This window comes from Vicugna pacos, unplaced genomic scaffold, assembly GCF_048564905.1.
Source record: "Vicugna pacos unplaced genomic scaffold, VicPac4 scaffold_104, whole genome shotgun sequence".
Taxonomy (NCBI): Eukaryota; Metazoa; Chordata; class Mammalia; order Artiodactyla; family Camelidae; genus Vicugna; species Vicugna pacos.
In genome coordinates this window covers 531,771-546,880 of record NW_027328784.1, presented here as the reverse complement: position 1 = coordinate 546,880, position 15,110 = coordinate 531,771, and the positions used below count along the sequence as shown (strand labels likewise).

General features: G+C 47.5%; 1 protein-coding gene across 1 annotated transcript in view; it reads right to left on the bottom strand.

Annotated features, from left to right (window-relative positions):
* LOC140694778 (uncharacterized) overlaps window positions 1-11,979 on the bottom strand; it is a 30,798-nt gene extending 18,819 nt beyond the window's left edge. Inside the window, exons 1-3 of the mRNA XM_072957846.1 lie at window positions 11,681-11,979; window positions 10,926-11,206; window positions 10,321-10,399 (exon numbers count right to left, since the gene is read on the bottom strand). Of these exons, the coding sequence (XP_072813947.1) occupies window positions 10,321-10,399; window positions 10,926-11,206; window positions 11,681-11,873 (553 nt within the window). The 5' untranslated portion in view covers window positions 11,874-11,979. The remainder of the gene's footprint in view (window positions 1-10,320; window positions 10,400-10,925; window positions 11,207-11,680) is intronic.
* Window positions 11,980-15,110: the final 3,131 nt, after the last annotated feature.

Below are 15,110 nucleotides of genomic sequence, written 5' to 3'. Positions count from 1 at the left end.
ATGTTCTGTACTCAATTTCATTAGCTTTATGAGCCATTAACAGATAGTATGTCTTGTCTAATGAAACCCCAAAATATACTGTCATCTTCGATTTTCTCCATCTGACTGTTTTATGCTAAATTTGGATATCAAACCCTCACTCCATACGGAAAGCTCAGGCCTTAGCTGCAGCACAGTTACATCCCGTGGAAGAAAGCCGATCAAGGGAGAACAGGAGAGTTTCCCTTCAGAAGCTGCTAAGTGTGGTTTTGCACCTGTATGTCATTTACAACCACGCCATCGTCAAAGGAGTAAGACCTTACATCTGTGGGGCAAAAAGCACTGCGGTGGTTCCGAACCATGAAAGAACACTGAGCTTTGTGCAACAGTCCTGAGGCACTTAAAGCGTACTTTCTCTGAAAGGCTCCGAAACTGACTCACTTCACCATTTCAGGTACAACCGGAATTAGTAGAGAGAACATGCCCTTGAAGTCTGACAAGGCCCTGCTGGAATCCTGCTACAGCATTTACTAGCTGCTAAATGAACCAATTCCTTAAACCTCTGAGGAGGCTTCCCAATCTTCAAAACGGGGCTGCCACCGCCCACTTGGGAGGCATGGATGTGAATGCAACACGCAAGTAGGGCGGCCGACTGGTACGTGACACGGGACCTGGCTAGTTTCCCTCCGCTGCCCTTCTGCCCCTTTAAACTTGCACTGCTCCCCCTGGTAAGGGTGAAGCCCCAGGAACAGACTGCCCGATTCTTCTGTATATCCCCGGATACATACCTTACCCTTAGGAGGTCAGAAAAACAACTGCCTCCTCCCCAGTCACTATCAATATTCTTAAGAGTCTGGGTTTTTTTAACTCTATGTTTCAGGGAGACTATTCAAGAATTGTTCAACCACCGTTCTCCAGGTTGGCTCCTCTCCCAAAGCCCATCCCTTCTTACCTCAAATCTTCTGTCTGATTGCCTTTTGTTCGTGGGAAAGAGAGTCCGCTAGGGTGCGGACTCCCTAGGCCTCCCTCCCTTCATCACAGGAGAGTGTGACTACATTCTCCCAACTCCCCACTCTGACTCCAGCTTCTGAGGAGTTTCCCCTTCTGGACCCTGCAGCCTCTGGATCGTCCCAAGACGCGCACACGTGGCCAAAACCCTCTCTTCAGATTTCTTCCTGTGTGGCCCTGCCCACCCCCCAGAACCTTAAGGATAAATGCCATTGCTCTGAAAATCACAAACGCCGCTGACTGACACACCAAAGCTGCATGGTCCGGGCTTTCCTCCAAACCAGGCACAGCCCTGCCCCCACTCAGACACAGTCTGCACCTCTTGAGATGAGCTGATCCACTTGCACGGCTGTGAACACCAGCTAAGAATGACGAATCCCAATGTGTATCTCTAGTCCGGCTCCTTCACCTGAGCCCCAGGCTCATAGACACGAGTGCCTCTTGGAAGTCCTAACTTGGATGACAAATGGCATCTTAAAAATGCCATATGTCAAAAAAAAGGCCTTATGTCCACCATTTACTCTAGACTTCGATTCCTGGTAGGTACCTCCCAGGCTCCCCATTTTAGTAACAGCCCCAGCACCCACCTAGGTGTTTGAGGTCACATTCAATTTCCACTGTTCCCTCCACCTGGCCCTGCCCTGGAATCAGTCTTGTTATTTCTGTCGCTAAGCCAGTCTCAAGTCTGGTTCTGCAGGGAGCACGATGGAAACCCACAAGCTCACAGCAAGGTGCACTGAGTCACAGTCCTCCGAAGGGAGTTCCCTGGAGGGGGAGGCATCTCCTGCTGCCAGTCACCTCAGAAGGCACTGGATTCTCACAAAGAAGGACCAGAAGAAGGGACTCAAGGATCGCCCGTGATCTGAGGTTTGAAGGGCCCGAGGTCTGGGGGAGCTCCTAGTTAGCTGACACTCCTGTCAGTGAGCAGATGAGGATGGTAGGAACCCAGGCAAGTCTGTTCTCGCTCCGACCCCTTTTCTCTCGGGAGCCACGGGAAAGGCCAGTTTCCAGGGCACAGACCGGCCATCACAGATCCCAGCCTGCATTTGCCAACCCAGACAGCCTAGACTCCTACTTGCGACTCTTACTTCTGTTCTGTTCCCCCCCAGAATGTGATGGACTCTTTCAGAAAGTCTGGACTGTCTCAAGCGAGACCAAGTCAGTGAAGGATGAAGTGTCCACATTTGGACCAGAGCATGAAAGGAGAAACAAGGCCTCATGTCCAGCATGACGGTGGTGGCCAAGCCCTTTCCCTGGGTGAGATGAACCAGGGTCGGGGTGAGAATGCAAGGTCCCTTCACGGCTGACAGGGGTGTTGGAGACTCACTACCGCAAAATAACCACACGGCCGTCAGTGGTGGACATCAGCTGCAACAGACACAGAGTCAGCTATTTACTGCCAAAAAGGGGTAAAAGTAAAGGCCGGTGCAGGGAGGCCTGCACGGCTGCTGAGGCAAACCACAGACCCGGCTCTGAATGCCCACTGGCTGAAGCAGAGAGGAAGCTACGGTCCCCTTTAGCGGTCCCTGTGTCCACCAGATCCAAGTGAACCAGTTACTTAGGACAAGGCAATGTTTTCCTGATACTTAGAAAAACCAGCCTCATAAAGGGAACAAAAGAGTGGCATGGTTTTAGGCCCGCTCCTGCCCCTCTATGAATGCAAATAAAGTAAATGGCACTGGGAAGGTGAATGCAAAAAAAAAAACCAAAAAACAAAAAACCGGTGACTGCTTCCTCCAACAGCGTCCCCTGCAGCTGCTCACCCCCGAGCCGGCCACTTCCTCACCAGTGACCGCCGGCCAGGAAGCGCCGTCACGCACGTCACACAGCGACAGCCAGGAACCATGTGCCGAGCACGTTTGTGTAAAAGCCAGAATCAAGGAAGGTGCTGCAGAATTTGACTTTCCAAGTTTAAATACTCCATGAAAAAATCCCTCAGCAGCCGCCTAAATCAATTCGCATCTCACTTCTTCAAAACAAATAAACAAAATTAGTAAGAGAGCATTTGTTACCAAATATAAGGACGAACTAACAGGTTCCTCAAAGCAAGGACTTTAACATATATCAAACTCCAGTGGGTGATGTGCTAACATAGCAAAAATTCCAAAAAAGTAGAAAATAAGATGACTAGGATAATATACGAATCATGGCAACTGTTAAGTTTTTGCTTTTTATAGCGATGGAGACGGCACAGAGGGCGATTTGGCTATTCCAATGCAGGGTGTGCACAGCCCACATTTTCAGACCCAACAACAAGCTCACGGGGTGGTATAAGGGAAAAAGGAAAATAGAAAAAGGAATAGAGGAACAGCCAAAATTAGAAACACACGAGAACAAAAATGACTTTGACAGCATTTACAAGAAATTACGTCAGTGTGATGAGGACAGGGACGCAGGGACGGTGAGACCCACCCTCACCTCCTGATCCAGGGGAGGCAGGGGCCTGAGGGAAGCGATGGTGCCGGGGGACCCCAACGTGGTCAGCGCCCCAAACCAAAACTTCACCTAGATGCGTGTAGACAGCTTTTGAGCTACAAAATGTGGTCGCATTTCAAGCTGGACAACTTTACTCACTCCCACCAAGAGGAACAGGGGAGAATTAGGTTCTGCTCCTGAACCAAAGCATTGTTTAAAAAATTAATGACTGTGTAATAGTAAAAGCAACAATGGAGTAAAAGTCACTGGAGGAGAACGTGCTTGACCCGAGCTCACTGGCCACGTTATCTCACTGACGTTCAGATGCTGGCTGAGCCCTTATGGTACCAGAACAGACAGACCCACCAGGAGGGAGGTTTAATGCGCTGCTGTATTTTGATGCCGGCAGCCATGCCTGGTACACGAGGTTCTGGGTAAACAATGGTGACAGTGTCAACCACTATGGGCTAAGCACACATCCAGCTACTCTGCCAAATCCCAAGGGCAGACTTCAAAAGGCAAAAACAAGCTGGCATTCTCTGTTGGCTCTGCAGAATCAGAGCCAAGCAGTTGCTGAGCAAAAATGTCACCAGTGCCTCCTATGACAAAATAGGAGGCACTGGCGTGGGGCTGGGGCAGGGCTCCAGGCTTCCACTGATCACCCACCAGTCTGTCCAGGGGGTGAAGGAGGTCCCTGCTTTCATTGCACCGATGCACCTACCTTGAATGACGCCTTAGGACTCAACAGGAGGTGACAGGTGAGGTGAACGGAGCCAGCCTTGGTGTAGCACGGTTCTGGCAGCTATGCCCTCAGCAGTGCCCAGTTTCCTAAACCTGACACCTCATCTCCAAGGAGCAGAAGTGTAGTGTGGGCATGTAGATCACAGGGCCCTGTGAGGACAAGTACAGATCATGGCCACGACATGCCTCTCCCCTTCCTTAAGCCATAGAGGAATATCCGGGGAGGAAGTGAAAATTATTCCAGAGCCCGCCAGGCACCACACGCAGGTGGGACACGGATCCCCTGTGTCTGTCATTCACAGGACTGGTGTGGATTTTCTTTTTATCAATTCTCTGGCATCTTCTCCTCCATCTTACCAACAACAAGAAAGTAGAATCTGACCTTAGAATCACAGAGAATCACAGAGCCCCTCCTGCACAGCGGGCCCGGCAGCACGTGCCATGTCCTCCGACTGTCACCTGTGGGACCGCCATGAGCGCTCTCCAGACTCAAGGCCCGAGGCCGTAGGTCGGGGGGACACAGCTCACCTCACTCTCCCCAGTAAAGGGGGACCACCTCTCGGCAAAGACGTCTCACCCTCTTCTGCCCGAGGGACAGCTTGAAAGATACACAGGGAAACATAGTAGAGGGTGAGGGGTTAGGCAGCCCAGAAGTGATCGTCTGCACTTCCAAGGCAGAGTGGGGCCTTTGACCTAATCACAGGGACAAAGTGAGGACGAATTTTTCCCTGCTGTGTCCCATACACCGTGACACGCCTTTCCCTGCGTAAGGAGCTAATTCGGAAGCCCCTGGCAGTGTTTCTGATGTCCTAACTTGGCATGGTGGCTGTCAGGCAGGGGAGAGGGCCTGAGCCGTGCTGGTGCTGGGCCTGGGAGGCAGGAGACATCGGCTCCACCCTGAGCTCAACCAGCACCTCGTTCTGCGTCTCGGGATTCAGAGTCTCATTTATAAGCAAAGGGATGAAACTGTCCCAGGACAGGCTGTCCAACAGGAATGAAATGAGAGTCATGTAAATAACGTTTCCCAGTTGCCACGTTTAAAATGTAACAAAAAAAAACCAAGTAACTGATTTTAAGAACAGACCTTACTTATTCTACTGTATGTAAAATACTATCATTTTGACGTGTAATCAATATAGAAAGTAACAAGATAGTTTATATTCTTTTTACTAGACAAGTTTCAGCGTCTGATGTGCATTTGACCTACAGCACATCTCAGCTCAGACCGGCCTCCTCCCCAGCACTACTAACAACAGTAGCTGTGGCTACTCTATTGGACAGCAACTCCAGGGGTCCCCCCAAGTGTCCTGGCTGAAAAGGGGGAGTAAGTGTCCACACTAACCCTAAAAGGATCTCTCTGAAACAAAGGCGGATTTAGTTTTAAACGTCTGAAAACCAGCGGGCTACACCTCCTTCCCGCCTTGGCTACAAGAAAGCCCTCCTCCTTGATGATCCCATTCTGGATGTAGGGAAGCAATCTGTCACACAGCCAGGGTGGCCCGGCCTTCAGGTTGACTTGCCTGCTGTCTGTGTCCAGTCCCACGAAGTCCTCCTTCTCAAATAGGATGTAGAGGAGGGGGGTCTTCTCCCCAGAATTTTCGGGGTCCCCATCCAGCCACTTGGACTTGGGCAAGATGAAGAGTGACTCAGTGAAGTCGTCGATCCTCTTCTCCACCACCCTGCAGTCCTCGTAGATTGAAGGCCACGTCGGTGTGCGGCTGCTCGGCCACCTCCCCATACAGCACAAAGACAAAGAGCTGAGAGTCGTAGAGCGTGGTGCCATACAGCTCCTCTGTGCATGGAGCTTCTAGAAGGTCTTGGCCAAGAGGCAGTCAGTAATGGTGACAAGGCCCATGACATTGCGGTGGGTCTGGAAGTCACTCCATCCATTCTCGGGCACATAGAGATACCTATAGTAGATACAGAGTGCCCACTGGGAGCCGCACGGTCTGATCTGGCTCACCAAGGAGATTCCATTATAGATGCAAAAGAAATTCTCTAAGATGATCCCCACGGGTTGGACCACAATCGGGAGAGTCTGGTGGTCCTCAGCGCACTGCCCGTAGTCAGGGGCGTTCATGTTGCAGGCCCTGCCGAGAAGGGAGGGTAAATCGATGTACACACTGTGCTGTGGGCTGCGGGCCTCACTGGGATGAGGCGACCTGGTGTGCACCAGCCAGAAGGCAAGGGAAGTCCAAGCAAATCGGGGATAATTTTGTCCTCAGCGTCTGCACATGGCTACTGAAGCTCAGATCACATTACCCAGCTTTTGGTCTAGGCTTCCATCCCCTGCAGAAAAGGATCATTTCTTGTTTTCTGTTTCCAAGCACCTAGGCAGGCCCTGATGCAAAGTCGGTGCTCAAAACTGCTGAATAAATGAATGAATAAAGGAACTGCTTCCCCACCCCTCAGCAGGATATAATGCAAAGAACCATAGTAGGATCAAAATATCTGGATTTCAACGCCAATTTATTTGAACTCCTAAGGTGCAGAATAATGGGTAAGAAAACTTGCTTTGGGGAGGAGGGTACAGTTCAGTGGTAGAGCACGTGCTTAGCATGTTCAAGGACCTAGGCTCAATCCTCAGTACCTCATTTTAGAAAAATGAAACAAATAAATAGACTTAATTAACCCCCTCAAAAAATATTTTCTCCATTCAAATTTCAAAAAAACCCACCTTGCAATTGACACAACATTGTAAACTTGACTATACTTCAATTAAAAAAAAACTTGCCTTGCAAGAATATATCTGGATTATGGAAGTTTGCAAATGTAAAATGCCTAGGGTACCACCTGCATAAGAAGAAGGAACTGTACAAATGTACTATCCCTCATTTATGAGCTATTTTTCCTTTGGGGAGATTATAACCTCTCAGAGATATTTTTCTCATATTAAAAAAAAAAAGAAAAAGAAAACATTACCTGATTCTCCATACTGCTGAAGAATCAGATAACCCTATGAAAGCATCTGACCCACAGAGTTTATTCAATAAATGTTTGTTGAATGAATGAATAAACAAGCAAAGTGAATGCTGCTCCCTGCCACAGACCATCATAATGGTACTGCTTGGAAATGCCAAGCCCACGTTCCACCCAAATCTTCACTAACCACGTGGGTGACCTGGGCAGACCTGTGTGCTTCTCTCAACACCAGTTTATTCATAAATAGAAATGAGGGCAATAACACAAACCTAAAAGGGTTAGTGAGTCACGAATGAATAGTACCCCAACTTTGCAAGATGGAACTATTAAAGAAAATTGGGCAAAGAGTCCATAGGCCCTCTCCATATTATCTCTTACAACTACATGGGAATCTACATTACATCTAAAAATAAAAAGTCTATTATTTTAAAGAGGCTATTGAGTTTAAATCAGCTCACCGTCTCAAATAAGGAACACACAGTACAAATAAGACAATGCGCAGCCCATGAGATGCACTCAGTAAATATTCCCACTGAACCCACTGGTCCCTCCAAATTCAGAGCATGAGGATGTGTCCTCGTGGCCAGAGGCCACTGCACCTGAAGCTGAAAAAGCTAATGGTCCCCACTTTCAAAAGCCCCTGCCACCAACCTAGGTCTAATTTTGTATTTGTAATTTTTTTTCTTTTTATAAAATAGAAATCCCCAATTGCATAGCCTTCAGGTCACCAAAACCTGACCACAGAGATCATGATGGCAACCCTCTTTGGTGAAACAATAAAATGAAAAGCCATTTCCACAAGACCTGTGTGTAAATCTACTAGGGAACTTCATCCTGGACTGAGAGGAAGAGGACTGGGGAGGAGGGGGCAATCTGAGGCACACAGACCCATGGGCCACCTGTCCCACGATGGACATTACACTCAACCCTCACCCTCCAGGAACTTCAAAATACACACAGACAGAGTGATGTGGACAATATATATGTATTTTTAAAGAAATTCCGACTCTCTAGCAGGTCTTGTATCTACCGAGACACAAATGGCTTATGTGTATAATGTTTCACAAAAGCCTTAAAACATTACCACCCCAACTTGACACATTAAGAAGCTAGGGATAGAGGTTTATCACATTGTGCAAGATTAGAGAGTTGCCACATCAGACACTGTATTTAAACCCAAGCCTTTGCTCCAGTGCTCACACAAGAAAGTGTGACATACTGCCCCTTTCCTGCCCTCTCCCTGCAATAAATCTCTGAAGAGTCTTTTCTGTGCCACGTGGAATCACAATCACGTCAATTTACCACAAAGAGCTATGTGACTCCTTGGAGGACGTGTCAAAATCTAAAGGGTTGTGATGGGTGGAGAGATTTGAATTTTCTGTTTCTCAAAGGAAATATGGCTTTAAAAGAAACTGAAAAGCACTTATCTAGTCTAAGCCCTCATTGTGCAGAGAAGGAAATGGAGGCTCAGAAGAGATGAGGAAAGGTACTTATTAACAAATATTGCCTCAGTGCAGCACCAAGCCAGCCCTGGGCCCTTCTGGGGGAGTACCTGGAAGGCCCAGGAAAATGATTGTTAGAAAAAGGAAAGAGAAGAAGCATACAAGGCCCTGTCTCTACACCACCATACCATGAAGTTCCACCAAATTATCCAGTATTGGGTGCAGCCAAAATTTAGGTGGGCTAAAGAGGTTATAGAAACCTGGAAGTCTCAACCATTGTGGAAATTCCAACATTTACTGTTTTTTTCCAAGTTCAAGCATCAGTTCAGTGGGCACTCCATACGAGGGACTACACGAGGCCTGGAGTTCTCCCAAATACAGATCTCTATTATCACGTGTGCAAACCACACACAGGCCCACCAGAAGAAAAACGCCCACACATAAGATGGAACTACTGAAACAGAAAAGAGCCAACCAGCATATATTGCTAGCAAAAACGGTGCTGCTAGAAATAGACTCATGGACATAGAAAGCAAACTGTTGTTAGCAGGCAGGAAAGGGAGGATTAACAGATACACATTAATAAATATAAAATAAATGACAAGGACCTACTATATAGCACAGGGTACTATTTTCAATTTCTTGTAATGAGTTGTACTAAAAACAATCTGAAAAACATTTATATACATATGCATAAGCTTATAACTGAATCTCTGCTGTACATCTGAAGCTAACATGGTAAATTTACAACACTTCAATAAAAAATAATTTTATATAATAAGTAAAAATAAAAGCAACGCCATAAAAAAAAAGTAAAAGAACACGGTAATCCCCTTAGCTGTAGGTGGTGGAGAACTCTGCAAGCACCAAGTCCACTCGAATACTCCAGCACTGGCGGTCACTCATTCTAACCATCAGAGAATCACTTGGCTTCTACGAGGTTACTTTTCTCTTCAGTGAAAGGCTACAGTTGCATCTAATGATGTATTGAATCTCATCATTCACAAACCCAAGAATTAATGAGGATTTCCCATAGGCCTGGCTCTGGACAGATGAAAAGATAGGGTCCCAGATATATTCATGTGTAGAAGAAGTTTATGCCATAAAGACATTAATTCTTCCTGCTTTGATAGACAGATTCATTGCAATTCTGATTAGAATTCCTCCCAGATATTTCATGGAATGTAACAAGTTAATTTATGGTCAGGAACAGCCAAGAAACTTCTTTAGAACCACCACTGGGAAGGGGTGGATAGGTCATGCATTTCAACTGGTCTTTCTGATGTGATGAAAACGTTCTGGAATAATAATGGTTGCACAAATGTGAATATGCTAAAAGCTGCTGAATTGTAACATTCAAGTGGGTGGACTTCATGGTGTGTGAACAATATCACAATAAAGCTGTTATATGAAAAAATCCTTCTTGCCAATTATTTTTCCCTCTATACTACTAGTCTGTCCCACAATTTAAGTAAAACAAACAAACAAAAAAAACAAAACAAACCAGATTTTGCCAGGAGCTCTTTAGGAGTGCAATGTCCCTGGGTCTCCAACGCCTCAGGTTGTGCTGTTCCTGTTAACACACAATAGCTGGGCTGGACTAGTTAGGGACTATAAGTATCTTTTTAAGATCGACGGTCTCACGTTTCACCCTGGGAGAGTGAATGATGGAGGATGAGACAGCCTCATGCCTTCAGCTCATTTTTAACTGAACCAAGCCCTGCTTTCACCACTGTAATCCCTCTCAGTATAAAAACATGTGACATCAACAAGCACCGCCATCATAACACCTGAAAGTGTTCAAGGTACTTACCTGGGGCAGAAATCCTGATCAAGGAGACAGAAGCTCCCTCAGCACTGCCGCTCCCTTTTCCCGACTCCACCAGGAGAAGCTGGGAGTTACAGCCGCGGGCTCTCAGCCTGGGGAGCAGCGCCCACGCCGCTAATCTGGACCTCAGGGATCGGGAAAGGGAGAGGAAGGCAGCCCCGGGGTCGCGGGGCAGGGAGAGCGGGGTGGGGGACGCGGGCTGCAGCCCCGCTCGGAGGCCAGCCCCAGCCCCAGCCCAAGCCGCCCGCCCCGTCCGGGTGTGCAGACCCCGCCCGCCCGGGACACAGCCCGCCCAGTGGTGGGGACGGGTCGGCGGCCTAGGAGAGGAAGCCCGGGAGGGGAGGACTCGCGGGCGGGAGAGGGGAAGCGGACGCCAGCCGCGGACTGAGGGGAGCCCGGCTGGGCCAAGAGGCGGCAGGGGCACACCTGGCCCTGGACAGCTGTGGCCGGGGCGCCGGGGCAGGTGGCGCGGGCAGAGGGGTCTGGCCCGAGCAATCCAGCTGAACACACGCTGACTGGTGCCCTGGGGGGCTGTGACACGCCGACCGCCCTCCCGCAGCCGCCTCACCCCTTTCCCGATATCCCCTCACCTTGCACTTCCACAGCCAGAGGCCCCGGCCCCAGGCAGTAGCCAAAGGCCTACAGGGCGACAGAGCTGAGAAGCCATTGGGGCCGATCCCCGGCTCGGAGCTGGAGCTTCCAACCCGCGGTCCAGCTGGCAGCAACTGCGCATGCGCAGGAGGGCCAGCGATCCGCTCTGGGTCCTGAGAGAGAAGGGGAACCGAGGGAGGGAGAATAGGGGAGGAGGAGGGGAGGCGGGGAAAAGTGGAGGGAGACACATGGACAGGAGGAGCAGAGGGAAGGCAGTTATCTGGAATTGGGAGGGGAGTAACAGAGATGGGGAGAAAGCGTTTTACCTCTTGTGGCACCCCGAAGGAGGCAGCAGTCCTGCCTATACACCCTTCTCTTACCCGTCATTGCCCACAGCTCATATTTTACGTCCCTGGCCCAGCCCTCCAGCTAAGGTCTCTGCAGAAACCCTACGGGTATCATACCCGTTGCCCCCACAAGGAGCTAGGTTTACTGTTGCTCAGGGAACCAAGCACCCGCAGGTGTTGTTTCTCAGAACTACCTTGGGAAGAGTACATATTCCCCTTTTACACGCTGGGAAACAGGCAGGCACGATCTCTGCCTTAGCTCCACTGTCCCAAATGTTGGGCTGGCAGGGAGCGGGAGGTAAAATGTCAGAGCCCCAGAAGGAGCAGACTGCCTGAGTGTTGGTGTAGAGTCCCCATCCCTCCTGGGTAAACCACACCCCAACCTCGGGGAATAATCAAGGGCTCACCGTAGGCCCCTGTGTGTGGGAGAGCTGCCCTCAGTCCCAGTGTCCAACTTGCTAGGTAGGTAGAAGTGTTATTGAGTCCAAATTCATTCTCCTCAGTGCAGGACAGGCCAGTAAGTTGGGAGACCAAGTGTTGGGGCATGGAATAGCAAGTTTCTGTAGACCTAGATGGCAAACTAATGTCCTGGAAAACCATCTCCCCAAGTCAGAATTCAGGCTGCTTTCCTATGTGCTTGGTTTTTGCAAACTTCTTGGTGTAGGAATTCCTTCTTGTTAGAATCCTTTGTTCTTGCAGCTATCTCCCTGGGACAGATCCCTGTAAACCTCCAACAAAACAAACGTTATTTTCTATTCTGCAACGTGTTATCTTTATATGATTGGAAAAGTGTTAAATACCCTTAAAGGTCAGAGCCTTCAGAATAGGCTCTCCTGTATATTTTAGGCTCTAGGCAACATTGTTTTACAAGCAAGAAGAAGCCTAGGAGACAGAGCACAGGGTTAAAGTCAAAGGAACAGATCTAATATGGAGTCAGATTTCTTCTTTTCTATTACTGTGGCAGAAGCCACTTGAGGATTTAAATCCCTTAAAGTTAAAAATAAGTAAAACTTTAAAGGAATTTACATACATTGGTGGGAACTTGCATAGCATATCTGGAAAAGCACACAAAGGATTGTAAACATTGGCATCTCCAGGGAGGCGTGTAAGAACAGAGGATGAGGGAAAACTTCTTTCACTTGAGTATTTTTTGCTCTGTTTGAATTTTTTTAACCATATGCATATATTTCTTTTTCAGTTAAAATAAATGTGTAATGGAGCAAAGGAGTAACTAGCTCAGCAAATACAGCAGCCATAGACTCACTGAGTCATCATTTTCGATTTAAGCCAGGAAGCATTGATTGTCTCTCTCCTATGTGCCAAGTGCTGTTTTAAAACTCTTTTATATATTTTTTTAATAAAATAATAACATGCTATCCCTCACCCCTGCTCAGGGCTGGTGGGAAACCAACTGAGTTTTTATTGAGTTGTTTTCCAAGGAGTAGAGATGAGTTATAAACAGAACACAACTTCAGGGCAAAACAGGCGGACTGGTTTTCCAGCAGGCCAGATAGCGATGACGGGTTTTCAATAGAGGCGCACAGAGGCTGAGAGAGAAAGCCTCCAGGACCCTACAGAAAGCTGCCCACAGTGCCTTCTCCATGGCACTACTGAAATAGGAAAGAACAAATCTGACTCCATATTAGATCTGTTCCTTTGACTTTAAACATGTGCCCTGTTTCCTAGGCTTAGTCTTGCTGTTTCTGCACCTTTTGTGAAACAATGTTGCCTAGATCCTGAAATATACAGGAGACCCTATTCTCAAGGCTCTGACTTTGAAGGATATTATCACTTTTCCATTCGTATAAAGATAACAAGATACAGAATAGAAAATAACATTTGCTTGTTGGAGGTTTACACGGATCTGACCCAGGTGAAGAGCTGCAAGAACAAAGGATTCTAACAACAAAGAATTCATACACCAAGTTTGCAACAACCAAGCATTCCCGCTTCCCCTTTTTAATATAAGAAGAGCCTGAATTCTGACTTGGGATGATGGTTCTCCAGGACATTGGTCTACCATCTTCTCCACTGGCTTTAAAAATTGAAGCCGCTATTTCTTGCCCCAAATCCTTGTCTCCTGATGTGTTGGCCTATAATGCACGAGTAGAACAAGCGTGGACTCGGAAACACAAACATACATTGAAAGTACGCATTTGGTATATTAAATGACCTGCTTCCACTCGTATTCCTGAGGTTTTCTTCTCTTGACCACTCCTACTATATTTATGAAAAACCTGTCATGTGGACACATTTCCTTCTCTAGCCACTACCCTTCCATGTAAAAACTGATGCCAAGAAGGCAATGGAAGTTGCTAGAAGGTATTACCTGGCCAAAAAAGAGCAGAAGTGGGTTCTGGCTGATGTTCAGGAGCAGGCCGGGGCACCTGACAAGATGTCATAAGTACGGATAGACAGCTGGGCACCAAAGGAGAAGCTTCTAAACTTCCATGAGGGACTTGGATAGGAAGGAACAGTCCCAGACTATAGCTCTGATCCCACCACGAGCTTCCTGGGCAAGGCTGGGCAAGTCATTTAAATTCTCTAGACCCGTGCTGTCCAACACGGGAGCCACCAGCCACATGCAGGATTATGATGTTATTCTGTAGCCAGACAGAATTATAAATAAACACTTTATTGCAAAGGGTCAGCAGGTATAATATTTAAAAACATTATTGGTTATCTTGCCTTAACAAGTTATTTTTGTATGTCTAGCTTTCTGTGGGTTGTAATGCCTGCAACTAATGTTTCCCTTACAGTGAGGTATTTTGAAATTATAAGTTACTGGACACAGTACACTCATATCACAGTTGAAAAAAAACTGATCTAAGTAAGCAAGGTGATCTGACTTAGTAGTTATGAGCAGGGGCTCTGGGGCCAGCCTGCATAAGTATTAATTCTCACTCTCCCTCCAGGGAGTTCTGTGTGAATCTTGGACAAATTATTGTTGCTGTTGTTGTTGTTGTTGTCATTGTCATTGTTATTATTTGTGCCTCTTTTTCCTTACCTTTTAAATAGCGAGGAAAATGTAGACTCTATCCCCTACAGTGTTGGCAGGATTAAATGAGTAAACGTCTGTGCTGCCCACTTCCCTGGGTTTCAGCATTCTCCAGGCAATCAGTGCCAAACGCAGTGGCATTCTCCACTGTCTTCGTCAGTCTGGGATTCTGTAACAAATTACCGTGTGTCGGGTGGCTTAAACAACCAGCATATTCCTTATGGTTTGGAGGCTGAGGCTTTCAAGGTCAATGTATCTGGGAGAGGATTGCCAGCTCGAAGATGGCTGTCTTCCCACTATCTTCATGGCCCAGAGAGGAGAGAGAAGCAAGCACTTTGGGGCCCTGTATAAGAACACTAATACCATTCATGAGGGCAATACTCTCATGACCTCATTTTATCCTACTAATCACCTCCCAAAGGCCCCGCATCCCTATATCATCACCCTGGGAGATGAGGTTTCGACATATGGATTTTGAGGGGATGCATTCAGTCCACACATCGGCTAACTCTCCCAAACATGCAGTCATCAAACCTGTAGCTAATTTCAAAATAATGTTTATATCTCTCTGCCCATTTCCATTCCTACATCTACTAACACTGAAGCCCTGCTACATTTTATTTCTTATTTTCCTTGTAGAGGTTTAATTGATTCCTCTAACTCCAAGGATTCGCTCACTCCAGTCTGCTTGACAGCCCTGCCAGGTAGGACTTCCTTAAAACACCTTCCCACTTCACCTGGTTGTTTTTTAGGTGTAAATGTCAGAATTCTCTCCACACCCCATCCTAGACCTTTAATCCCTTACACTACCGCTCACTATGTTATTTTCCTATTACCAC